Consider the following 27,843-nt stretch of genomic DNA (forward strand, 5'->3'; position numbering starts at 1 on the left):
AATCTACAGGGGGGGCACTATCTACAAGGTTGGGGTGTGTGTCACCCAGGGGAGGGGGGGTGTCCAGTCAAAAGTTTGCTATGGGGCTCAGTCTTTTCTAGTTACGCCCCTGCTTTTAATTATACAAAAACATAACATTAATTGACTAAGGCCCCATGCACACGACCGTAAAAGCGCCTGTAATTACGGGCCCATGGACTTCTATTGGACACTAGTACCTTCCCGGGAAGGTGCCCGTGCCGTTGAAAAATATAGAACATGTCTTATTTCAGGCCGTCATTACGGCAAGGGCAGGCCCATAGAAGTCTATGGGGCTCCTGTAATTACGGGAGCGTTGCTAGGCGATGTCAGGGGATTGAAATTTTTGAATAAGGAGAAGCAGAGAAAATGGCGTATGAGCGATCATGTGACATCATTTCCAGCCTCCCTTCTTTTGCGGGTCCGTAAATACGGGTGGAATACGGATGACAAAGGACCCGTATTTACGGGAGGTAAAATATACGGTCGTGTGCATGGAGCCTCAAACTGGACAATTCCTTTAAAGGTGCCAACAATAAATGGCTGCCAATGTCATTACAATGCCCATAAGGTGTGTCACCCAGCTTTCCAGACTGCTGAATGGCAAATAGCGCTACTTATCAAGTGACCCATCCCTCTACACATGAAATCGCTGTGATAGCCGCCATATTAGCTGACATTCATTTTCCCCAAAAACAGATAGAAAATCAGAAAAGGCCTAAAAAATCTTTCAACTTGACAGAAGAAAAAGACTTATGGAAAATACTAATATTTCCTTTCAGATGGAATCGCTGGTGACACCACAGGCGGGAAACTCACAGGAAATTTATCTTCAATTCTACAATAATCACTAGTGACAGGAATATGACGCAGCGACTATCACTTATACTTATTATTAGCCACAGACTATCACAGATGTAAAGGCAATGACAGGAATCATGGCTGTTACTGATCAGGGTCATTAGCTGTCACACACATGCACACAGCTCTACAGCGCAGTCACCCTCCATACCCCCCGTGCCATTCAATATGCCCACCCCTCCCCCCACACAGACACCTGTTTCTGCACATCACCTGGCGCGAGCCTCCCGTGCCCTCAAAACTACGACCCCCGCATTTACCATACACCAGCTTTTTCATTTCATGGTAGCGGCTCCACAGCTGGGCTTTGTTGTCCACTTCGTCCGGTGCACTTTGCTCCACTCCGGTTGTCCCACATTCAGTGCCAGGCTGCTGCTGGTGAGGGGGAGTGCTAAGCCTGGCACTTAGCACCCGACTGCACCCCGCAGCCCCCCACCTTCCACGGGTACAGACAGCAGACATTGTGCTGCGGTAATTCGTGTAGAGTCAGGGAAGGCGATGCGCCCCTAGTGGTGGGTTGGGAAACTACAGGTAAACTCAGTGCCAAAAAAAGAAATAGTCTGCAAAATAATGAGCAATAGATTGAAACATAATGAAAATAGAATACCTCAGAAATGAAAAAGTAATAATAAACGTATGTGTGTATGCAATAAATGCTGCTTATCAATCATTTTTAACCACGCCCCATGCATGTTATGTCAAATCTCTTATATATGAAATAAACGCATGCTCGGCCGGCAGATAAATGTGTATGCCCAGCCTGAAACGAGACCTATAAGGCATTTATGAAAAAGCGCAGCCTGCCTTAAAATGTTTGCACTTATTACTCGAATAAATCGGATTTTATTAATTCCCTTCAATAGTAAGTCCACAGCAAAACATACAATTCTCCCTGGCCGCAGTGTGTGAATAAAGCCTAGGGCCACCCTCACACCGCAGTAATTTGGTCAGTATTTATAAGCCAAAACCGACAGTGTAAAATAAACAGATAAGGCTTTGTTCACATCTGCGTTACGGTCCCGTTCTGATGTTCTGTCTGAGCTTTCCGAAAGGGACACTGAACCGGGACACTGAAAACAGACGCTTGCTTCCGGCAAAACGATGGGTCCGATGCACAAGAGAGACAAACGTAAACCATGGGCACCGGATCCGTCCCCATTGAAATCAGGGTCAGGGTCCCGTTCTGACGGAAAGCGCTGACGGAACATCAGAACGGGACCCCAACGCAGATGTGAACAGAGCCTTAACCCCTTAAGGACACGCCAATTTTGGCCTTGAGGACAGAACTATTTTTTTACATTTCCCCTCTTTGCATCCCGACGCTCATAACTCTTATTTTTTCTACGACGTAGTTGTATGAGACTTTGTTTTTGCGGGACGAGTTGTACTTTATGTAGGTACCATTTTTTGGTACAAATACATTATCGTTTAATTTCTATACATTTTTATTTTGGTGAAAATGCAGAAAAAAAGCAGTTCCGCTGCAGTTTTAATTATTTATTTTTTTACACCGATCATCATAAATAATGGTATACATTTGTAGTACAGGTTGTTACGGTCGTGGCGATACCAAATATGTCTATATTATTTCATGTTTTGGGACTTATATTTTAAAAAGTTTATTTATTATAAAAAAAATGTGTGTTTCTGTGTATTTTATTTACTTTTTAGTTATTTATTTATCATTATTTTTTTTTTACATTCATTTAACTTTTTTTTTTAATCCCATAAAGGGATTTATCATTTGATTTTGTAACTGTAATGTACTGGCATAGATCTATATGCCAGTACATTAGCCTGTTACTGATCGTACACAGGCAGTTGTTAGGGCATACCTCAGTATGCCCTAACAACAGGAAATATGTTCGGACAGCCCTGGGGTCCTTCAATGGACCCTCGGCTGTCTGGCCGTACGAGTTGTGGGCTTTGATCGCGTCAGTTATTTTCTGTGACGCGATCAAAGTGCAGGCCCCTCTCCTTGAACGCCGCGATCAGCTTTGATCCTGGCATTCAAGGGGTTAACGGCGGGGAGAAGATGTTTCTCTCCTCTCCGCTGTCAGAGCGGGGCCGTGGCTGTGTATTACAGCCGTTGCCCCGCTCTCGATCGCCCGCAGAGACGGCTGTCACACGGGACGAGAATGCTCGTCCTAATGCGCGAAGTGCTCGCCGCTCAGGACCAGCATTCTCGTCCTGTGTCGGCAACCAGTTAAAAGTACATACCTCCCAACTTTTAAGTACCACAAAGAGGGACAACCGATGCAGCACAATTTTTTTCTTTTAAACCACACCTCTTTCTTTTAAGCCAATCCCTGCCCATACACACCCGGTTTAGCACTCACAGTATCATGCTACGATAGTGCCTCCCACACAGTCAGTGGCGGATCATCATTAGGGTGGTTTGGGCGGCCGCTCGAGGTCCCCAGGTGTCCATGGCCGCCCGAACCGCACATGACCGCATGGCCCCCCTCATGCCCAGTGGCGTCACTAGCACCGGCGGGGGCCCCCATACTAGCGGCAGCCACATTCACTGGTATCTGAGTCATCAGGACTCAGATACAAATGAATATTATAGGCTGCAGGTCACGTTAGGTCTGCAGCTTATAAGGCGCTGGGAAGACTCCCTGCACACGCCGATGTGATGACGTACTGCATCATGCCGGTCTGCACATGCGTCGCGTCCCGTCCGAGGGATGCGCATGCGTCTGGTCGGAGCAGCCGTCGCGGGAATGGGGCAAGAGAAGTAAATATATATTTTTTTTTAGGGGGGGTAGCGCTGTATGGCCCTATATACAAGGGGAGGAAGTTCTCCGTGATACTATATACAAGGGGGGGTTCTCTATGACACTATATACAAGGGGGGAGTGCTGTGTGGCCGTATATACAAGAGAGGGGGGGAGTGCTGTGTGACTCTATATAAAAGGGAGGGTGGAGTGCTGTGTGGCCCTATATACAAGGGAGGGGGGAGTGCTGTGTGGCCCTATATACAAGGGAGGGGGAGTGCTGTGTGGCCCTATATACAAGGGAGGGGGAGTGCTGTGTGACCCTATATACAAGGGGAAAGCAGTGTGTGGCACTATATACAAGCGCGGAGCGCTCTGTGACACTGTACAAGGGGGAGGGCTGTGTAGCACTATTCCCGGTAGTATGTGTGTGGCGCTATGTACAAGAGGGAGGAGCTGTGTGTAACGCTCTCTACGGGGGGGGGGGATGTGTGTGGTGCTACCTATAGGGGGAATGTGTGATATCTACAGGGAGGGTGTGTGTGACGCTATCTACAGGGCTATGTGTGTAACGCTCTCTACGGGGGGATGTGTGTGGGGCTATCTATGGGGGTGTGTGATATCTACATGGGCTGTGTGTATGTGATGCTTGTATGGTATTATATCGAGCAGTGTTTGGTGCTATCATATCGTGCTATTATATTTAGGGGCACAGTGTGTGGCAGCATGATAATTTTATTTTCGCTTATAGGTGTGGAAATAAAGAATCTGTCACCTCTCCTGACATGTTTATTATAGGATATCCTTGTATTTCACAAAAAGTCTTTGTACAGTCCAGGACTGATAGACAAATGCGTGTTACCATTCCCCTTGTCAGGAGGATGTGTCCCTGCACAGTGTGATACTGTCAGTATGTAGGGACACAGCCCTGTGACAAGGGGAATCGTAACACCCATTCGTTAATACTTGCACAAAAAGGTAGTGTTAACAAAAGTTACGGGGCGGCAGTGCGGAAGGGGGGCCCCAAGTTTGGGTAACAGCCAAGGGCCTATGGTCTACTTAATCCACCACTGCACACAGAATAATGCCAAATAGCTGCCACCATACAGTATAATGCCCCCATAGATGCTCCCATACAGTATAAAGCCAACACAGATGCCCACATAGAGTATAATGCCCACATTCTCCCATGCAGTATAATGCCCTCCCAGATGCCTCCATGCAGTATAATGCCCAAACAAATTTCCCCCATACAGCATAATGCCCCATGCAGCATGTGAACGAGATTGGTTCAAATCTCATCCACTCTGCTACTGTATTATGCTGCAGATTTTCCGCAATAAAATCAGTTGTGGAAAATCTGCAGTATTTATGCTACGTGTGAACTTACCCTTATGGGAAGATAGGTACCTCTTCCATGTTATGGACCCACTCCTGGATTTGGCTTCCTGATGCAGAATCCTGACCAGATACTGCCATGCAAAAGAGACCTAACCGAGCACATTGTTTTTCAGCGAGGTACCAGTGATGTTGTCAGATCTTCTATATTGCTGTCATAAAACAACATTTAGCAACAGTCATAAAAATCTATTCCATGTTATATTGTCACAACATAGAAATGAATTTGCTAATTTTTCTCAAATAACTTTCAAACTTATTGGAGATGCAGGGGAGATTTAGGGTATGTTTCCCCAAAAAAAATTCAGGTGTATTTCGGAGCATAAAACTGTCGCATTACGTTCGGAAATATGTCTTGAAAACACCTGCAAATACCTTACAATTGTTTTCAATGGTTAAAAGCTGGGTAGTGCATACAAGGCGTAATTTTACGCCACTTTTTAAAAAAATAAATGCATGTCACTTCTTGAGACGATTTCCTATGGACAAAAAACACTGAAGAATCACTTCAAAAACGTTCAGCAAATATGGCCCAAAAACGCCTGTTTTTTAGAGGCTGATTTCACTTGAAAACAGCCTCGTATTTTTCTACTTCACATAGACGCCATGTGAATATTCCCTTATTAAGGCCTCATGCACACGTCCGTATTTTTGTCCACCCGTATATACTGGCGTAAATACGGGTCCTTGGTCACACGTATTCGACCAGTATTCCACCCGTATTTACGGACACATTTTCGCTGCAAAATTGCACTGCACTAATCGGCAGCCCCTTCTCTCTATCAGTGCAGGATAGAGAGAAGGGACAGCCCTTTCCGTAGTAAAAGTAAAAGAAATTCATACTTACCCAGCCGTTGTCTTGGTGACGCGTCCCTCTTTCGACATCCAGTCCGACCCTCTGGATGACGCGGCAGTCCATGTGACCGCTGCAGCCAGTGATTGGCCTGTGATTGGCTGCAGCGGTCACATGGGCTGAAACGTCATCCCGGGAGGCCGGACTGGAGGAAGTAGCAGGGAGTTCTGGGTAAGTATGAACGTTTTTTTTACAGGTTGAACTATATTGTGATCGGTAGTTTCTGTCCAGGGTGCTGAAAGAGTTACTGCCGATCGCTTAACTCTTTCAGCACCCTGGACAGTGACTATTCACTGACGTCGCCTAGCAACGCTCCCGTAATTAGACTTCTATGGACCTGCCCGTGCCGTAATTACGGCCTGAAATAGGACATGTTCTATATTTTTCAACGGCACGGGCACCTTCCCGTAAGCATACGGGGAGGTACCCGTGGCCAATAGAAGTCCATGGGCCCGTAATTACGGCAGTTTTTACGGTCGTGTGCATGGGGCCTAAGACTGGCGTTTCATACGTCTTATTAAACAGCTCAAAGCCGTAAGATGCGATACATTTATTAAGTGGTAAATCCCAAATAGTGGCGTATCAATAGTGGTGGCAGGGAGTAAGAAAAAATTTACCCATCTCACCGCTTCGCTTCTCCTTCCGGATCCCCTCACATATCAAGAGAGGTCTAGTTTAACCCAGAACTAGGGAAGTGAGATGCTGGTGGGGTATGTACCCTGGGTGCTGGCAGGGGGTGGGGGGGGGTCGTGCTAATACGTCACTGGCACTTTCGGAAAAATCAACTCAACAATAGACACAAGCATTGAAAACTCAAAGAACTGGGTGATTTTATTAGGCTACTTTTACGCTGCAGTATTTTGCATTAGTATTTGTAAGTCAATATGAGGAGTAGAACCTATACATAGAAAAAAATATAATGACAGGATTTGCATCTCTTCCATGTTTTGGAGCCACTCCTGGTTTTGGCTTACAAATACTGAAGCAAAATACCGACCAAAATACTGACGTGAGAAAATGATCTTATTCTCAAATGTTACCTTGTTGAGTTTACCAACATATTGACAACAATGAAGTAGAAATATAATCGGATGTTAGAGAAGGCGATCAGTTGGCTTCTATCAGCTGATCGCCGGTGTAGCCACATTTGGTCATACATTTCATATAAATCCATTGGCCGACCTGCCATGTGCCTAAGGCCTTAGTCATAAGATGTTATTTTTGCATATTAAAAAAGTGTGTGCGCGGTCAGAATACTTCTTATTTGTATTTTATATTTCTCCTTTAATAGGCCTGCCTACCCCAGGAACGTCAGCAGCGGCAGAACTAGGTCAAGTGTGGCATTGGCACTGGTGAGAGATTGCAGCGGGCAAGGCAGATACACTCACATTCAGAGGGACATGTGCACACACGGCGTGCCTGAGCAGCCCATAGTCAGTATCCTCCTCCGACCTCCGCTCTTGACTGAGTTAGAAAGTCATGATCTGTCTAAAGGCTCCCGCACCTTAGCGGCAACTCACACTTAGGCTGCTTCCAAACTGGCGTAATTTCGGACCTCCGATGGTTCATCAGATTTTGTGGCTTTTTTTGGGCAAAATTTGTGTAAAATCGGCACATCTACAGCTGGACAGTATTTTTAAGTAGAAAAGGTGGCACCCTAATGATAACTACAGAGCTTAGGCTCTAGCAAGACTATGGCTCATCACAAGTTTATTGGCAGAACTTTGGTGTACAATAACAGAACAGGTTACATAATTGAAAATGCTGTCTAAGAAAATATGGAAGAAAATTTGTTTTTCTACAGCTTCAATTTGGACTATTAGGCTGGGCTCCCACAAAAAAGTTGTGTGATGTTTGTTTATGAGAAGCCAATGTATTATTTAGTGTGGGTCATTTTGATATATTTGCCCTCCACTCTATTGATAAATATTCCCCCTAGCGCACATTCACTACGGCAGTGGTTTCAAAACCTGTGGCTCTCCAGCCATTGCTGAATTACAACTCCAGCACCCCCTGTGGCGGACAGGGCATCTTCAGGGTTTTATTTCTGCAACAGCTGGAGAGCAACAGGTTTGAGACCGCTGCAGTAGAAAATTTCCTTTGAGATACAATGAAAGTGTTGAATCATCCCAACTTGGAAAATCGTTTGAGTGATAGAAAACGACAGTATTTGTGTATGAATGTTTGTGTTTTTGTTTGAACTTTTATAGATTTTGTATTGTATATTTTATGGCAAATGTTTATGCCATAGGACCCGGGGCGGCCTAATCCCAGTTATTTCTGAGGGACGTCGGAGAGGTAGCCCACTTTATTGAACACTATAGTCAACGTTAACAATGATAATGGTGAAGAACCAAGTTTTCTCCCACCATTACGCAGGAAGCCTATCTGTTACTAACAGCAGGAGGAGTTAAGAAGTTTAAAAACCCTTCCCATATGGAGAGTCCTACCGCTAAATAATTCCCGATGATTTTTTTTCTGCTGTGGGAACCACGAAACATAGAGGGGTATCCATTAAAATTAATGAGCATCTACCAAGCCCTGCAGTGCCGAGAGCTGCTCTAACGTGGCTCTAAGCACTAGCAAACAGATGTGGTAGACTAGTGGACCCCCTGGTATATACACACACGCAACACATATACTTTTTTAAACACTCCCATAGCAAGATTAATACAAAATAAATATTTATTTTCATTCATGGTTTATCCGACGTGAGGTATCAGGGTTGGTCTTTTATGGTCCGGGAGGATCTTTCTTCATACTGTCTCTCTGACTGGCGTCTTCTGTACACATCATCTAAAAAATATATATTATAAAAGAATAAATGAATATTAAAAACATATTTGATGGTAGTATACTAACGGCAATGCTGAAATGGACTGTAAAAATCATGTATAGCCTGGATAAACTAGTAAGGTTTGTATCTAGGTGCTGGTAGTTAGAAAGCCGTACCACTAAAACGTCCAAAACATCATATGATGATGTGGTCTTGATGCTCATAGTTTTATTACAGGGGCTGTGTCATCACAAACAAACTTTTTGAGATTGGATTGATCGCAACGGGTCCATACTTAGCACCCCCGGAAAACAGACGATTCTGGCGGGCGAAGCTGCCGCCAGCCAGACACGTAATACATCGACGACTCGAGTAGTGCCAGAGCCCCTAATAGGACATATGGAAGGGGGTTGTTCTCATGAAACAACCCCTTTAAAGGACAAAAGTAGCTCTCTAAATTGACAACTGGGCATTTCCATTCCCCAGCCATTACTTTTACATTGACCTAGCTTCATGAGGCCATGTTTTTTTGCAGGACAAGTTGCAGATGGTTCAGCCATCATTTTGTGGTACTTAATTGTTTCATTTATATGAATTTGTAGTAGGGTAAAAACATACGTTGCGTATATTGACATGCTGCAGATTGAAATTCCATACTGCAGGTCAAATTTCCGCATGTCTATTCTGCAGTTTTTTCCGGCAGCATGAATATGAGATTTGTTAAAATCTCATCCACTTTGCTGCTACTGTAAATGCTTTAGATTGTCAATAAACGCAACGTGTGGCCTTACCCTTATTGCCTGAATACATTTAAAAAACTCTTGTTACTATATCTCTTCTCCACTTGGGTTTACAGAAACATGACTTTTAAGAAGATGGAGTGTCAGAGCAATCAATGTGAGGGTATGTGCACACGCTTAGCTAAAAAATATCTGAAAATACGGAGCGGTTTTCAAGGGAAAACAGCTCCTGATTTTCAGACGTTTTTTAATCAACTCGCGTTTTTTACGGCCGTTTTTGGAGCTGTTTTTCTATATAGTCAATGAAAAATGGCTCCAAAAACGGCTCAAGAAGTGACATGCACTTCTTTTTCACGGGCGTCTTTTTACGTTGCGGTTTTAAAAAATGAGGCGTAAAAAAACGCCAGTCGGAACAGAATGCCGTATTTGCCATTGAAATCGATGGGCAGATGTTTGTAGGCGTTCCGCTTCCGATTTTTCAGCTGTTTTTCGAGACGTTTACGGCCCGAAAAATGGCCGAAAACAGGTTGTGTGCACAAACCCTAACACTAATTAAATACTGATAGTAGAATAAAAAGCAACTCTGCTTCTTATACTATTGTTCCAGCTGGGACAGTTATTTTTACCCAGATAGATCCGTGGCCTGCCGCTCCCCGGATTTCACCATCATACTACAAGGTCAACTAGGATGTCGTGCTCCGATTATGACAGACAGTTGAGTGTAACCAAATATTTGTACACCGTTTCAATTTGTCATGGGATGATGCCCAATGCTGCGCCACTGTGTGCCATTTTTGCTTTTTAAGTGTATCACTAATTAAATACCTTCCCGACTGCCCATACATAAGACGCCTTCCACGAACTTTACCATTCAGAATTGTCAGATGCTGCGGGGATCTGTCATATCCACAGGCACATATAACTCATTATCCATTCTCTACAGCTTCTAATTATAAAGCTCTACTTCTTGAATCAAAGTCGGCCCCATGTTTTATATTTTCTTATTATTTTTCCCATCTTTTATTACTAATCTGAGAGTGAAACCGTCCCATTTCAGGAGAATGTGGAGACATGTTTTGTAATGTGGCGAATGACCCGAAGAAACTAAAACTCATAAAACCTGAACCCCACACAAGTGACCTTTGAAATAGCCCAATATAGCGGTGGTTATTAAACTGAGGCATGCATGGTCCAAAAATACAGAGATAAAAATACAAGGTTCTTAAAGTGAAGAACCAACCGGAGTAATGTGACCGAAGCACAAGATGATGTGGGGACGAACGGACAGGAAGACCGGGGGACTTACAAAATGTTTCTTTGCCAATTCGAACATTGATCATAAACCATTCCATGGCCCCTCCGAGGACAAAGAAGAAAGGTAAGAAGCGGTAGATGCCGAATCTCCGCTTCCCCGGGACCACGTCCATTAGAGTTCTGATTGCGCTTTTATGCCTCATATCTGTATGTCTACAAGAGAAGGAACAGATTCAGATTTATTCTTCATAAAAGGCACCGGCACGCTTAGACCCTTGTAGTGAGACTAAAACCAAATGATTAAAAAAAAGTTCAGTAATATTTATAGAAAAAAAAAAACTAAAGTAAAAAAAACAAAAACAATACATAATTGGTATTTCTGCAACTGTAACAACCCCTACTAAAAAATGAACATGTTATATAACATGAGTGAAAGTGATGCTCCGTTCCTTCACAATGAGAAATGAGGCAGAAGAATGAGGGGCTAGACTGGTAACTATGGATTCGTACCTGACAGTTCCACAGTTTGCGCTAGGGTTGCACAATGTATCAAAATTTCGATACGGTTTCGATGCCGTGCGCCCTCAAACGGGTTCAATACCGTTAATTCATGTATTTCGATACTAAGCTGTGTGGCCGCACAGCTCGGTATTGTAACACATGAATGTTGTTAGAGCGGGGCTGCGGCTGTGTAATACAGCCATTGCCCCGATCCTGACAAGTGTGGGCGGTCCGCATGATGTGATGCGACCAACGCTGCACTAATTAGCACCGGCACTGAAGACAGAACATGGCGGGCGGACTACAAAACACCCCCATGTTCTGTCTTCAGTGCCTGCGCTGCCGCTCATTAGCTGACCGCGCGCACACTTATTCTCAGGAAAGGGGGCAATGATTGTATTACACAAACTCTAACGGTGGAGATCAGAAAAACCTCTCATCTCCGCCGCTGTTCCCCTGAATGCTGCGATCAAAGCTGACTGCAGCATTCAAGGGAAAAATGAGAAGGGGGATGCCCTTTGGATCGAGTCACACGGAATCCCTGTGACGTGATCTAGGGACATAGCATATATGGGCAGACAGCCCAGGGTCCATTGAAGGACACCAGGAGTGTCTGACCATATTTCCTGTTTTTAGGGCATAGTAAGTGTGAAAGTGATTAAAATAATGTTTAAATGAATCCATTTTGAGCAGCGGCCATCTTGTCTAGAGTCTCCATCTTGGTTCTTTTGTAGTGAATAAGAAAGTCATTGCTCCTTTAAGACAAGTTTGTATGTTTCTAAGTTAACTTATCTTTGACCTTGGTTCCCATGCAAAGCTTGGAAAGAAGGAAAGGGAGGGAGCGAGATGGGAGAGGGAGACACATTCACGTATGTATGTGAGAATGTCTCCCCCATCTTAGGCCCTGTTCACACGGAGTTTTTTGACACGTTTTTTGACGCGGAAAACGCGTCGGAAAACGCGCCAAAAACGACCCAAAATGACTCCCATTGATTTCAATGGGAGACGGAGGCGTTTTTTTACCGCGAGTAAAAAAAACGCCTCGCGGCAAAAAGAAGGGACACGACCCTTCTTGATGCGGTTTCCGCGTCCAAAACCGCATTGAAAGCAATGGGGACACGTCAAAAAACACCTCGAACTAGTGAGGTGTTTTCTGACGAGTATATTGCCGAGTGTTTTGCAGGAGTCGTCTCCTGCTGCTAGTCCAGCCCAGCAAGGGGCTGTCATTTCCTGTCTGCTCGTGGAGCCTGAAAAACATCGTGGACAGAACTCAGGGATACAGAAAACCGAAGTCCTGCATCCAAATCGAATACAAGTAAGTGCAATTGCTCCTATGTTCCATACATGCTATACATGTATGGAGCTGTGCATTTTTTTTTTTAATTTTTTTTTTTGATTTTGTTTTTCAATTTTTTTTTTTGAAATTTTTTAATTTTGTTATGCAGTTGTTCATGTATGTCATCTCTTTTTTATTTTTTTTTAACATTTCAGGAACAGAAATGACGACAGCAGAGGTGTACCACCGAATGGACATTGATGTTGGGAAATTGATTCAAGAAGTATACTTTTTTTTTTAATGTGGGCCTGTTCACATCAGCGTGGTTTCCGCTGAGGGGTTCCGTCGGTGCTTTCAGTCAGGGGAACCCCTCAACGGAAAGGCAAGTGTGAAGTGGTGACAGATCCGTTGCTAATGGTTTCTGTTTGTCCCCGTTGTGCAAAGGGTTCTGTCGTTTCGACTGAACCAATACCGCAGTGTAGGGAATCCCATTAGCAACGGATCCATCAGCATTGAAGTCAATGATGATGCAAACAGAAAACAATGTTTTTTTTAATGTGGGCCTGTTCACATCAGCGTGGTTTCTGCTGAGGGGTTCCGTCGGTGCTTTCAGTCAGGGGAACCCCTCAACGGAAAGGCAAGTGTGAAGTAAGTTCCGTTTGCATCACCATTCATTTCAATGGTGACAGATCCGTTGACAGAAGGATGTCAGGCTGGGTTCACACGACCATGTTACGTCCGTAATGTACGGAACGTATTTCAGCCGGAAGACCCGGGCCGAAGACAGTGCAGGGAGCCGGGCTCCTAGCATCATAGTGATGTACGACGCTAGGAGTCCCTGCCTCGCTGCAGGACAACTGTCCCGTACTGTAATCATGATTACAGTACGGGACAGTAGTTCCACGCAGAGGCAGGGACTCCTAGCGTCGTACATCACTATGATGCTAGGAGCCCGGCTCCCTGCACTGTCTTCGGTCCGGGTCTTCCGGCCGAAATACGTTCCGTACATTATGGACGTAACATGGTTGTGTGAACCCAGCCTCATGCGTGTGAAAACCTCGGCAAAAACAGCCTGAAAAACCGCCTGGAAAACCGCCTCAAAAACGACGTCAAAAACCACATCAAACATGAAAACCTCCAGGGTCAGTTTTTACAGGAGGAATTTTCCTCCTGCAAAAAACTCCGTGTGAACAGGGCCTTAAAAGAACGATCTATTATATCCTTGCCAAGAGAGATAAGCCACCTGCAAACCTGACGCATGAAGAATTATAATAATGCATTTGAAATGTATGTCTGTAATTGGCTGAATTAGAAATATTGTTACATTGCCTCTGATTGGTTAACCAACCTTAAGCCTACGCCCCTTTTGAATGATATTAGACTATTCACACGACAGGGTCCGAGTGTCGGCCGTTTTTCAGATTTTGCATCCGTTTTTTTCCCGGTCCGTTTTAAAAATCGGATGAATTTTATTTGTACATTTTTTGCCACACACATTGCCCTCTGTACATACTGCCACAGCCCCCCTGTAGGTAGTGCCACACAGCCCCACCCTGTAGGTAGTGCCACGCAGACCCACTTTTAGGTAGTGCCACAGTGCTGGGGATTCCGCTTCAGAAGTCCCTGACGTCACTGTGTCCATATATGGACAGTGAAGTCAGGGACTTCTCCTGGAGCGGAATCCCCGGCCACATCGCCGGGGATTCCGCTTCAGAAATCTCTGACGTCACTGTGTCCATATATGGACAGAGAAGTCAGGGACTTCCCCAGGAGTGGAATCCCCAATCCCCGGCCACAGCATTGCTGAAGCTGTGGCCGGGGATTGGGGATTCCACTGCTACAGGGAGCAAAAAAATACCCTCCTCCTCACATGCACTTCGCACTGTGAGGATGAGAGAGGTGCGACGGAAGACATGGCCGTCAATTGGAGCACATTCATGGCCGTGTATTACCTGGCCCCATAGACTTCTATGGGAACCGGACGGCCGAAAATTGGGCATGTCCCATTTTTTGACAGCCCGGTCTCCCAGGCCGTCAAAAAATCGTCCTGTGAATAGCCCCATTTGGGGTCTATTGTTCCTACTGCAGCTGTGTGACGGACATTCTTTGAACGACTGTCACAAGGCCGGGAAAGCCTGTCGTGTGAAAAGGGCCTTATTGTAATTACGTTTGGGAATAAACCTCAGAGGAGTATTTTGACATACCAGCGTGTGTGGGTATGTTCACATGGAGTTTTTTGCATGCAGAAAACTCTGCCTGGAAAAATCAGCCCCGGTTTTTTTAAAGTCGTTTTGCACCACAAGCGTTTTTTTCAGGCTTTTTTTTTCTTTAGCTATCTCTCCAACAGAAAGATGGAATAACCGCGAGCGGTTTTTTGCCGAAAAACGTGTAAAAAAAAAAAATCGCAGCACAAAAACACGTAAAAAAACGCGTTTATTTCCATCTCCCATTGATTTTAATGGGGATTTTCTAGGCAGAAAACACCTCAAGATAGGGCATGTCGCGTCTTTTTCCCACAAGCGTTTTTTTTTGCTTGCGGTAAAAAAACGCCTCCACCTCCCATTAAAATCAATGGCCGTTTTTTGCCGTGGTTTCCGCGGCAAAAGCCGCTGCAAAAAACTCTGTGTGAACAGGGCCTTATTCCTCTCTTGATATAGCAATAAAACATGATTCGAAACTGGATATATCACTGGACGGCGGGTATCGGTTGACAAACCCAATACGCATTTCAGTCTAATATATTTTGGCTCAGTTGTTGCGTCAACAGTTTGGTACGTCCTAACAACTGCCTGTGTACTATCAGTATATAGATATATGCCAGTGCCTTACTATCAGTATATAGATATATGACAGTGCCTGTGTACTATCAGTATATAGATATATGCCAGTGCATTACTATCAGTATATAGATATATGCCAGTGCATTACTATCAGTATATAGATATATGCCAGTGCATTACTATCAGTATATAGATATATGCCAGTGCCTTACTATCAGTATATAGATATATGACAGTGCCTGTGTACTATCAGTATATAGATATATGCCAGTGCATTACTATCAGTATATAGATATATGCCAGTGCCTTACTATCAGTATATAGATATATGCCAGTGCATTACTATCAGTATATAGATATATGCCAGTGCATTACTATGAGTATATAGATATGCCAGTGCATTACTATCAGTATATAGATATATGCCAGTGCCTTACTATCAGTATATAGATATATGCCAGTGCCTTACTATCAGTATATAGATATATGCCAGTGCATTACTATCAGTATATAGATATATGCCAGTGCATTACTATCAGTATATAGATATATGCCAGTGCATTACTATCAGTATATAGATATATGCCAGTGCATTACTATCAGTATATAGATATATGCCAGTGCCTTACTATCAGTATATAGATATATGCCAGTGCCTTACTATCAGTATATAGGTATATGCCAGTGGATTACTATCAGTATATAGATATATGCCAGTGCATTAAAGTTTAAAAAAAAACAACAACTTATGTTAAAACACACTTTTTTATAATAAATATTAAAATATACACATATTTGGTATCGTCGCGACCTTAAAAACAAATTTATAGCGTAGTTTATGATGTTTACGCGGTTATAAAATAACAACTGCTTTCCTTTACTTATTAATGTGAGGTGTTATGAATTTTGAACCTCCATGTGCCTCACATTAATACTAATTAACCCCATCATGTACCTCACACATTTACCCAATGTTGTCCATTATGACTGAGGAACATGATGGGGTTAATGACTATTAATGTGAGGCACATGGAGGTTCAAAATTCATCACACCTCGTGCCTTACATCAGAAAATGGAAGAACTTTGCTTTTTATTGTTGGCAAAGTATCGTTTTGGTATCGAGTATCGCAATACTACATGAAGTATCAGTATCGAAATCCAAATTCTGGTATCGTGACAACCCTGGTTTGCGCCATATTCTTACTGCTGTGTGACATTCTGAGGAATATGAAGAAAGACTGACAAAAAGAAGCTCAAGTTGTTTGTGTGCCAATACAGTATGTCCTCCACAGTGTGTGTACATAGAGACACATACATGATATCACTATACATGACCATGCTGAAGTTGGTTTCTTATTCAGAAGTTTCTTATTCGTATTTTCAGTATTTTTGTTTTTTTATTCACATATTAACGGAAAAACTTAAATTAATAATACAATATGTTGCACTGAGCTGGCCAGAGCTGAACACACTTTAACCCCTTAACGCTCAGTGACGTACTATTCCGTCATGGTAACCATCCCATTGACAACAATACATGGCCACACCAGTACCCATGTACCTGTACGAGGTACCAGTATAGAGACCCCCAAACAGACCACATCCTGGACTACAATAGGTACATGGGAGGGGTGGACTTGTCAGATCAAGTCCTGAAGCCCTACAGCGCCATGCGGTGTGGTATAAGAAGCTGGCCGGGCACATCATACAGATGGCATTGTACAATGCGGACGTGCTACATCAATGTGCAGGCCAGACGGTGCTACGTCGATGTGCAGGCCAGACGGTAACTTTTCTGGAATTTCAAGAGGTGGTTATCAAGAACTTAATCTTTAGGGACCAAGAAGTGGGCACCCAGTACTTCTGGAAGCAAGGCCACACGCATCGTACCAGGGCGGCAACACTTTCCAGGAGAAGTTCCCCAAACTGGCAAGAAGGGGAAAAAGTCAAAAGAGGTGCAAAGTCTGATATAAGAGGGGGATAAGGGAGGACACAATATATCAATGTGACACGTGTCCCAAAAAACCAGAGCTCTGTATGAAAGAGTGTATTAAAATTTATCATACATCCCTTGGTTTATAATTTACCCCAATTTTACTTACCCTGATGCACTCCGCACAGCTTATCCCCCTCATCTTTCCCTTCTGAGCCCTGCTGTGTGCCCAGGCAGCTGATAACAGCCACATGTAGGGTATTGCCGTACCCAGGAGAACCCACATTACAGTTTATGGGGTGTATATCTCCGGTGGCGCATGCTGGGCACAATATATTGGACACTGAAATGCTATACATACATAGAAAATTGCAAATCTCACTCTGCACCATCTGCTGCGCATTAAGTTTTAGACAATACCTGTGTGGTCAAAATGCTCACTACACCCCTATTTGAATGTCTTAAGGGGTGTCGTTTTTAAAATTGGGTCACTTCTCGAGGGTTTCAACTGTACTGGTACCTCAGGGGCTTCTGCATACATGACTTAGCACCAGAAAAGCTCCAGTAGGCCAAATGGTGGTCCTTTCCTTCTGAGCCCTCCCATGGGCCCAAACGGCAGTTTATCACCACAAATGGGGTATTGCCGCACTTAGGACAAATTGGGCAATAAAATGGGGTATTTTGTTCCCTGTGAAAATAAGAAATTTTGATCAAAAATGACATCTTATTTGAAAAAATGAAATTTTTTAAATTTCACAGCCCAATTCAAATACGTGCTGTGAAAAAACTGTGTGGTCAAAATGGTAACAACAACCATACATGAATTCCTTGAGGGGTGTAATTTCGAAAATGGGGGTCACTTTTGGGGGATTCCTACTGTTTTGGCATCTCAACACCTCTTCAAACCCGGCATGCTGCCTAAAATATATTCTAATAAAAAAGAGGCCTAGTGTTTCTGTGGTAAAACCTTCTATGTTACAGAAAAAAAATGGAATAAAATTGAAATTCAGAAAGAAAAATGAAATTTTCAAATTTCACCTCCACTTTGCTTTAATTCCTGTGAAATTCCTAAAGGGTTAAAAAAAAACTTTCTAAATGCTGTTTTGAATACCTTGCTGGATCTAGTTTTGGGGTGTTTTATGGGGGTTTCTAATACATAGGCCCCTCAAAGCCACTTCAGAACTGAAGAGGTACCTTAAAAAAAGGCTTTTGAAATTTTCATAAAAATATGAGAAATTGCTGTTTATGTTCTAAGCCTTGTAACGTCCAAGAAAAAAAAAAAAATGTTAAAAAAACAATGCCAATCTAAAGTAGACATATGAGAAATGTGAACTAGTAACTATTTTGGGGGGTATAACCGTCTGTTTTTCAAGCAGATGCATTTAAATTCAGAAAAATTCTATTTTTTCAAAATTGTATCAAAATTTTGCAATTTTTCACAAATATACACTGAATATATAGAACAAATTTTTCTACTAACATAAAGCCCAATGTGTCACGAGAAAACAATCTCAGAATCGCTTGGATAGGTTTAAGTATTTCAACGTCATTACCACATAAAGTGAAATATGTCAGATTTCAAAAATGGGCTCTGAGCCTTAAGGCCCCATGCACACGACCGTGCCCGCAATCACGGCCAGTGATTGCGGGCACGGCCGGCCGCTGACTGACAGCCGCATTTTCGGGCCGTGCTCCCATACAAAGTATGGGAGCACGGCCTGCAAAATGCGAAAGAACGGACATGTTCCATAATTCCCGGAACATTTCCACGGCACTGACACCCTTCCGTAGTGCTACGGAAAGGTGTCAGTGTTCAATGAAAGTGAATGGCTCCGTTTTTGCGGACCGAAATTGCGGTCTGCAAAAACTGAGGTTTTTTACGGTCGTGTGCATGGGGCCTCAGGGTTAAAACAGCCTAAAAACAAAGAGCTGGCACAAAAATGGGCATCAAAGTAGGCAGTACAAAGTGTGATTTAAAGGGTTAAATGACTTTGGGCCACTGATCTCACGCTGCCAACATACAGAGAATAACGCACCACATCAAATTTAGTAGAGTTCAGCCTAGCCCGAACAGGTTCTGGGCATGAAAGCTGGCATTAAAGTGGGTAGACTGACACTTTTTCCAGATTTGAATAAGTTCAGGCCAGGCTTAGTTTGATTTGGGGCATCCTCTTTTGTATGTTGGCAGTGTTGAGATCAGTGGCCCAAAGTCATTTAACCCTTCAAAAACACGTTACTTATACAAATCTGGAAAAAGTGTCCGTCTACCCTTTTTGATGCCAGCTTTTATGCCCAGAACCTGTTTGGGCTAGGGTGATTTTAACTGACTTTGATGCAAGGCATCCCTCTCTGTATGTTGGCAGTATGAAATGAGTGGCCCAAAGTCAGTTAACCCTTTATAAATACCAGTTACTTATTTAAATTTGGAAAAATCATCCGTCTACCCGCTTTGATGCCGGTTTTCATGCCCAGAACCTGTTCGGGACAGCCTGAACTCTACTGAATTTGATGTGGGCTATTATTCTCTGTATGTTGGCAGTGTGAGATCAGTGTCCCAAAGTCATTCAACCCTTTAAATCACACTTTGTAGTACCCACTTTGATGCCCATTTATGTGCCAACTCTTTCTGTTTTGATGCTATTTTAAAGTGTTTTCACCTCTGGCAGCTCAGTGCAACATAGTGTATTATTAATACAAGTTTTCCCTTTAATATATTCATAAAAAAACAAAAATACGAATAAGAAACTGCTGAATAAGACTTATGAGATATATGAGGGTTATGACTGTACTACACGTGTCCTTGCTGAGCCTTATTGTCCCCGTCCTCATACATGTCTCTGGTTTGATTATACCTTATTCAGTACCTGTGACAGTCCGCTCTTCTATGTCCTATGATGGACGATCGTTCAGAGATCACAGAAGGTCGGCGCAAACATCACCTTTCCCTGGGAAACCAGCACCACGTGATGAACAAACATGACTAAACCCGAGGAAACAACGCGTGAGTAGACGTAAACGACTATTCCCTAGGAAGAGACTTGGAGCATGCGCAGTGGAGAGAAGTATGTGAGTAGTGAGTCTCACACGTGATAAATCGTGATAGTCGTGCTGTGCGATGTTTACCTTCAACATGTGGAAATCACTGAGCTACGATTAAGGATATTTACGGCAATCCTCAAAGTTCACGACAGTAAAACAGATGCCCCGTGTGCTGACTATAGATGCCCCTGTAACAGTGTATGCCAACCACAGATGCACCCATAAGTGTGCCCATGAAAGTCTGTGCCAACCAGTGTCCCTCTGCCTGTAACAGATCCCCCCCTAAGTGTATGCCAATCACATGCTATAACAGTGTAGGTGAACCACATGAGCCCCCATAACAGTGTATGCCAGATAGATGTTTAACCGGGTATGTTCACACACACTAATTACATTCGTAATTGATGGACGTATTTCGGCCGCAAGTACCGGACCGAACACAGTGCAGGGAGCCGGGCTCCTAGCATCATACTTATGTACGATGCTAGGAGTCCCTGCCTCGCTGCAGGACAACTGTCCCGTACTGAAAACATGATTACAGTACGGGACAGTTGTCCGGCAGGGACTCCTAGCATCGTACATAAGGGTATCCCCGTAATTTTAGCCGTAACGGCATGTGCAGGCGCTTGAACGCCGCGTCAATTACGGGCGTAATTAGCGCTGCTATTCATTGGAGTCAATGAATAACGGCTCCAATTACGACCAAAGAAGTGACAGGTCACTTCTTTGACGCGGGCGTCTATTTACGCGCCGTCTTTTGACAGCGGCGCGGAAATTACGCCTCGTGTGAACAGACAAACGTCTGCCCATTGCTTTCAATGGGCAGATGTTTGTCAGCGCTATTGAAGCGCTATTTTCGGACGTAATTCGGGGCAAAAACGCCCGAATTACGTCCGTAAATAGGCCGTGTGAACATACCCTAACTATGATGCTAGGAGCCCGGCTCCCTGCACTGTGTTCGGTCCGGTACTTGCGGCCGAAATACGTCCGTCAATTACGGACGTAATTAGTGTGTGTGCACATACCCTCAGCATCACCCCTGTCGACAGAACGGTTACATTTTTACGGCGCTGTGCAATTTTCTACCCTTTCATATTTACCCTCAAGATAACTTACAGATTCATTCACTAGGCTTCGCACATGTAGCGGAATTTCTGCGGATTTTCGTGTTGAAAATCTGCAGCGTATTAGGCTATGTTCACACGGAGTATTTTGGGGGAGGAATATCTGCCTCAAAATTCCGTTTGGAACTTTGAGGCAGATATTCCTCTCCCTGCACGGCGATTTTCGCGCCGTTTTTCGCCCGCGGCCATTGAGCGCCGCGGGCATAAAACAGCGCGAAATACGCTTTCTCTGCCTCCCATTGAAGTCAATGGGAGGTCAGAGGCGGAAGCGCCCGAAGATAGGGCATGTCGCTTCTTTTTCCCGCGAGGCAGTTTTACTGCTCGCGGGAAAAAGACGCCGACGCCTCCCATTGAAATCAATGGAAGGCGTTCTCGGGCCGTTTTTGCCGAGTTTTGCGACGTGGTTTCCGCGTCAAAAAACTCGTCAAAATACTCCGTGTGAACATAGCCTTAAAGTAGCAGCAAAGTGGATGAGATTTAAAACATCAATTATATTTTAATCCGCAGCATGTTAATTTATTCTGCGGAAAGATTGCATATTTGTTGCAGATTTTCCCCTGAGTTCAATAGGGAAGTGAAAATCCGCAATAAATACCAAATGTCGCGATTTTAGCTGCAGAAGATCTGCGCATTGACAGCAAAAGTCACAAGTAGAAAAAAAAAATTTCTGCTTTAACCCCTTAATGACCGGGCAATTTTGCGCGTTAATGACCAAGGATTATTTTTTGTTTTTTCACGGTCGCATTCCAAGAGTCGTAACTTTTTTTTTTATTCCGTCGACATAGCCGTATAAGGGCTTGTTTTTTGCGGGACGAGTTGTATTTTGTAATTGCACCATTTTTAGATGCTTATAATATATCGATTTACTTTTATTAACTTTATTTTAGGAGAGAATTGAAAATAAGCAGCTATTCCAGCATTGATTTTCACGTTATAAATTTACGCCGTTTACTATGCAGCGTAAATAACATGTTAACTTTATTCTATGGGTCGGCACGATTACGGGGATACCAAATATGTAAAGGTTTTATATGTTTTCCTACGTTTGCACAATAAAAAGCCTTTTAGAAAAAAATTACCTGTTTTTGCATCGCCGCATTCCAAAAGCCGTAATTTTTTTATTTTTCCGTCGATGTGGCCGTATGTGGGCTTGATTTTTGCGGGCCAATGTGTAGTTTTCATTAGTACTATTTCGGGGTACATAGGACTTATAGATTAACTTTTATTTAATTTTTTATGGGGGGAATGGGAGAAAAGAGATAATTTTGCCGTTGTTTTTTGCGTTTTTTTTTGGACGCCGTTCATCCGGCGGTTTAATTAATGTGTTCATTTTATTGTTTAAGTTGTTACGATCGCGGGGATACCATATATGTGCATGTGTTATTTGTTTTGACACTTTTACTAAATAAAACCACTTTTTGGGCAAAAATGTTTTATTTTATTTTGACTGTCATTTTTTTTTTTTTCCCACAAACTTTATTTTACTGATTTACATTTTTTTTTAGTCCCGCCAGGGGACTTCACTATGCGATCTGCTGATCGCATATATAATGCTTTGGTATACTTCGTATTCCCAAGCATTATTGCCTGTCAGTGTTAGGGTATGTTCACACGGCAGCGTCCGTGACGGCCGAAATTACGGGGCTGTTTCCAGGAGAAAACAGCCCCGTCATTTCAGCCGTAACGGCATGTGTAGGCGCTTGAACGCCGCGTCCTATACGGACGTAACTGGAGCTGGTTTTCCATGGAGTCCATGGAAAACGGCTCCATTTACGTCTGAAGAAGTGACATTACACTTCTTTGGCGCGGGCGTCTATTTACGCGCCGTCTTTTGACAGCGAAGCGTAAATATACGCCTCGTGTGAACAGACAAACGTCAGCCCATTGCTTTCAATGGGCAGATGTTTGTCAACGCCATCGAGGCGCATTTTCGGACGTAATTCGAGGCGTAAAACGCCCGAATTACGTCCGTAAATTAGCCGTGTGAACATACCCTAAAACTGACAGGCAATCTATTAGGCCGTGCCTCTGGCATGGCCTCACAGGCATTTGTTGAAGGCAGACCTGGGTGTCTTTGTTAGGGTATGTTCACACTACATATTTACGGACGTAATTCGGGCGTTTTAACCCCCGAATTATGTCCGAAATTACGGCTTGAAAGCGTTGACAAACATCTGCCCATTGAAAGCAATGGGCTGACATTTGTCTGTTCACACGAGGCGTATATTTACACGTCGCTGTAAAAAGACGGTGTGTAAATAGACGCCCGCGCCAAAGAAGTGTCATGTCACTTCTTCAGACGTAAATGGAGCCGTTTTCCATGGAAAACCAGCTCCAGTTACGTCCGTAATGGACGCGGCGTTCAAGCGCCTGCACATGCCGTTACGGCTGAAGTGACGGGGGCTGTTTTCTCCTGAAAACAGCCCCATAATTTCAGCCGTTACGGACGCTGCCGTGTGAACATACCCTTAGGCCCCCGGCTGCCATGGAAACCCAATGGCGCCCTGCGATTTCTTTGTGGGGGCGCCGATGGGGTGACAGAGGAGCTCCCTCCCTCTGTCAAACACATTAGATGTCGCTGTCACTATTGACAGTGGCATTTAATGGGTTAAACTGCCGGAATCGGAGCGCGCTTCGATTCCGGCAGTTGCCGCAAGAGCCAGGCTGTGTATAACAGCCGTGCTCCTGCCGCTGATCACGTGGGTACAGTGGCAGTACCCACTCCATCACAGGACGGATGTATCCGTCCTCCTGTGCTAACTAGCAGCTGAAGAGGACGGATATATCCGTCCTTTGGCTTTAAGAGGTTAAGGCCGGGTTCCCACGTAGCGTAAACGCTGAGGAATTTCCACAACGGAATTCTGAGCAGAAATTCTGCAGCATTTACAGTTCTGCAAAGTGGATGAGATTTAGAAAAACAGCGAAAACGTTAATAAATTGACCTGCGGTTCGGAATTTAATTCTGCAACATGTCAGTTTATGCTGTGTTTTAGTTGATTTTCCGTTGCGGGTTTTCCCCATTGAATTCAATGGGGATGTAAATCCCGCAACAGAAAGCCAAGTTTTGCGGCGTATTCGCAACGATTACGCCGCTAAAATCGCAACTACATAAAAAGAAAAAAAATAATAATTCTTACCCAGAAGTCTGTGTTTCTTCATCCAGCCCGGCCTTTTGGGATGACGTTGCATCATATGTGACCGCTGCAGCCAATCACAGGCTGTAGTAGTGGTCACATGGGATGAAACGTCATTCCAGGAGGCCAGCCTGGATGACGTCTGAGGGCTGTTACATCCCATGTGACCACCGCTGCAGCCAATCATAGGCAGCGGTCACATGGGCTGCAGCGTCATCCAGGGAGGCCGGACTGGACTGCACAGGAGGGATGCGTTACCATAACACTGGCCTAGGTAAGTATAAGCGTTTTTTACCGCTGCTTTCCGCAGCGGAAAATCTGTATGATAAAACGATGCGGTTTTCCAAACATGTACTGCTGGTTCCAGGTCGGATACACTGTGCAGTTATTACGCCGTGTATCCGGCTTGTGGGAACCCGACCTAAAGGGGTTTTCCAGCCAATAAAAATTGATGGCATATCCTCAGGATAGGCCATCAATAGCTGATTGGTCCTACTCCTAGGACCCCTCGCCGATCAGCTGTTTTGAAGGGGCCGCAGCGTTCGTACGAGCGCTGCTTACCCTTAATTTCCATTACTTGCTCACACTGTGAATCGCCGACACACCCGTAGCCTGTAGTTCACAGTGATACAGCCTTCTCCCATTCACTTCAATGGGAGAAGGTTGCAATACTGTGAACTGCAGCTACTGCTGTGTCGGTGATTTACAGCGTGAGCAAGTGACTGGAATGAAGGGGAAGCAGCGCTCGTACGAATGCTGCGGCCCCTTCAAAACTGCTGATCGGCGAAGGCTTCCAGGAGTCGAACCCCGACCCGTCAGCTATTGATGGCCTATCCTGAGGATAGACCATCAATTTTTATTGGCCAGAAAACTCCTTTAAAATAAGAAAAGACCATACTCACCTCCCCCGGCATCCCATAGCGATGCGTCCCTGCTCCCCCGGTTGGTTTCGGTTTAGCCGCCCTCCCGAACCACAGGCTGCAGCATCACATAGGACGAGACGTCATCCCGGAGTCCAGCTTAACAGAGACCAGCCAGGGCAGCTGAGACTCGTCGTCCAGGAGTAGGTATTTTGTTTTGTATCCCTCTTCTCTTTGCAGCAGCAAATCTGGCCGAACATCTGCTCCAAAACAAACATTCTTTCGGCCAGAATTCCTTGCAAATCTGACCCATGTAGCAGATTTGCTGATTTCCTTCTGTCCAGATTTTCAGTTTGGAAAATCTACAGTAGACTACAGTAGCAGTGGACGAAATTCAAAGACATTTTCTCCACATGCTGCAGAAATCTTTAGTGCAGAAATGGACCTGCCCTACAGTATTTTAAATCCACAGCATGTCAAGTCATGCTGCGGAAAGTGCACGGATTGTTGCAAATTTTTCCCATTGAATTCAATAGGGAAGAAGACTTCAATTTGATCGGTATTAGAATTAGAGTTATAGTGTGTGTGTGTGTGTGTGTGTGTGTGTGTGTCAATGTTCGTGAAAACCTCGGTAAGGCATCATTTACACGAGCGTAATATACGCGCGTGCTTTTCACGCGTGTCGTACGCACCTATATTAGTCTATGGGGCAGTGCAGACAGTGCGTGAATTTTGCGCAGCGCGAGTGCGCTGCGTAAAACTCACGTCATGTTCTATATTTCAGCGTTTTTCGCGCATCACGCACCCATTGAAGTCAATGGGTGCGTGAAAACCACACATGCCGCACGGAAGCACTTCCGTGCGAACTGCGTGGTTCGCGCAACAGCTGTCAAACTCTGAATGTAAACAGAAAAGCACCACGTGCTTTTCTGTTTACAAACATCCAAACGGAGTGTCATAGTGATGGCGGCTGCGTGAAAATCACGCAGCCGCGCTTCATACACTGATGAGACACGCACCTTTTAAGTGCCTTTTGCATACGCAATACACACACGCTCGTGTAAATCAGGCCTAACAGTGATCACAATATAGTTACATTTTACCTATATTGTAAAAAACAAACACAGGCCTTATTCACACGAACGTGTGCGTTTTGCGCGCGCAAAAAACGCTGCATTTTTTTCCCGCGTTGCAGTTCCGTGTGTCATAAGTGTTTGCTGCGTGGCTGCGTGATTTTCACGCATATTCCATCCTTATGACACGCGGTTTTGATGTTTAGAAAAAGAAATGAAGGAAGTGCTTTTATTTTTTCCTTCATTTCTTTATCTACTGTTGCGCGACACACGGAAGTGCTTCCGTGTGCTGTGCGTGATTTTCACGCACCCTTTGACTTCAAGGCATGCGTGATGCGCGAAAAATGGGCAAGTATAGGACATGTCGTGAGTTTTACGCAGCAGACATACGCTGCGTGAAAATCACGGACTATAGTAAAGAAAGGAGGAGACCTCCAGCTCACCAGTAGTTGCGTCTCCAGACACCTCGCACGGATCCCCGCTACGGCCAGCGGTAGGTATATCAGGAAAAAGAAAGAAAAAAACCATCGCTGTGTTTGATTAAAAAGGAAAATTGTTCCCAATTTTATTGAAAAAATGGTTAAAAGTTACACGGAGACGCAGTCTCAAGGTGCATATATAGCGGGCTGGATGACCTTGGCCTACGCGTTTCGAGCAAGCGTGTTGCTCTTAATCATGGCAAAAAGGATATGAGTGCCCCCAATGCTGTGTCTGCTTTATATACAAAGCAAACTACTATTCCAGAGTCAGCATAGGCTGACATTGATTGATAATTAATTCCGCAGGTGGAAACTTTAACCCATGTAGTGAACATGGGTGGAGTGTGTTTTCGTTACTTTGTATAACATGGTAAATTGGCTCTGAGTATCAGCGATCCACTGGTTGGTTTTTTACAAAACCAGAGCACTAATATAATGCTCTGGTTTTTCAGATCGTATTTGTTGAACCTTGGATCGTTTGATATTGATTTTATTATGAGTACTGGCCAGAAATACAAATTGAGATAGTCAGCGAACAGAAAATAGACTCAGCATAAAAGGGGCAAACATATATTAAACATTCCAAATATATAACAAGCAAAATAAGAATAAAAGTAAAAATGAATACAGATATAAAAAGACATTTACAGATCATGATCTAGTAATCTAGCTTCTAATATATCTGAATCACATTAGGATATAAACAAAAACAACGAGACATCTGCTTGTATATAATATTTAAACAGAACATTGTATTGGCACATGTGGTTTGATTAAAAAGAATGAGGGAAGAAAGAAATTTCCCTGCCACTATGACCCATTAGACTTGAAATTGAAAATGTAGTACATATGTATATATCCAAGGTATAGGAATTACATTTCTCTCGAGAACATTTGTATATTGTATATAGAAAATCAAACATGCATGGTTTCGTATGGATCAAGATGTCCTATCAATGTATCTTACTATAATTGTAGGCTAAGAATCGCGAAAGATCTTTTAATAGCGTACTAAAGCATACT

The 27,843-nt window shown here is 43.9% G+C and overlaps 2 protein-coding genes and 1 long non-coding RNA gene across 7 annotated transcripts in view; 1 reads left to right on the forward strand and 2 right to left on the reverse strand.

Annotated features, from left to right (window-relative positions):
- Nucleotides 1–1,389, reverse strand: part of NT5DC2 (5'-nucleotidase domain containing 2) — a 32,960-nt gene extending 31,571 nt beyond the window's left edge. For both annotated transcript variants that reach the window (XM_075833781.1, XM_075833780.1), the window contains exon 1: nucleotides 1,140–1,389. In XM_075833781.1, the coding sequence (XP_075689896.1) occupies nucleotides 1,140–1,341 (202 nt within the window). In that variant the 5' untranslated portion in view covers nucleotides 1,342–1,389. The remainder of the gene's footprint in view (nucleotides 1–1,139) is intronic.
- Nucleotides 379–8,646, forward strand: LOC142658077 (uncharacterized). Its single transcript, XR_012850030.1, has 2 exons — nucleotides 379–491; nucleotides 7,142–8,646. It is a non-coding gene; the product is annotated as an uncharacterized LOC142658077 (long non-coding RNA).
- Nucleotides 8,518–27,036, reverse strand: UQCC5 (ubiquinol-cytochrome c reductase complex assembly factor 5). 4 transcript variants are annotated; one of them, XM_075833786.1, is made up of 3 exons: nucleotides 26,785–27,036; nucleotides 10,673–10,833; nucleotides 8,518–8,646 (listed from the first exon to the last, which is right to left on the reverse strand). In XM_075833786.1, the coding sequence occupies exons 2-3, from the start codon at nucleotides 10,821–10,823 to the stop codon at nucleotides 8,570–8,572; spliced, it is 228 nt and encodes a 75-aa protein (XP_075689901.1). In that variant the 5' UTR covers nucleotides 10,824–10,833; nucleotides 26,785–27,036; the 3' UTR covers nucleotides 8,518–8,569. The 4 variants fall into 4 exon arrangements, with proteins under 4 accessions (XP_075689901.1, XP_075689899.1, XP_075689898.1 ...); XM_075833784.1 differs by lacking the exon at nucleotides 26,785–27,036 and adding an exon at nucleotides 19,964–20,126; XM_075833783.1 differs by lacking the exon at nucleotides 26,785–27,036 and adding an exon at nucleotides 19,976–20,125.
- Between the last annotated feature and the right edge of the window lie 807 nt (nucleotides 27,037–27,843).

The sequence above is a fragment of the Rhinoderma darwinii genome, chromosome 7 (genome assembly GCF_050947455.1).
Source record: "Rhinoderma darwinii isolate aRhiDar2 chromosome 7, aRhiDar2.hap1, whole genome shotgun sequence".
Classification (NCBI taxonomy): domain Eukaryota; kingdom Metazoa; phylum Chordata; class Amphibia; order Anura; family Rhinodermatidae; genus Rhinoderma; species Rhinoderma darwinii.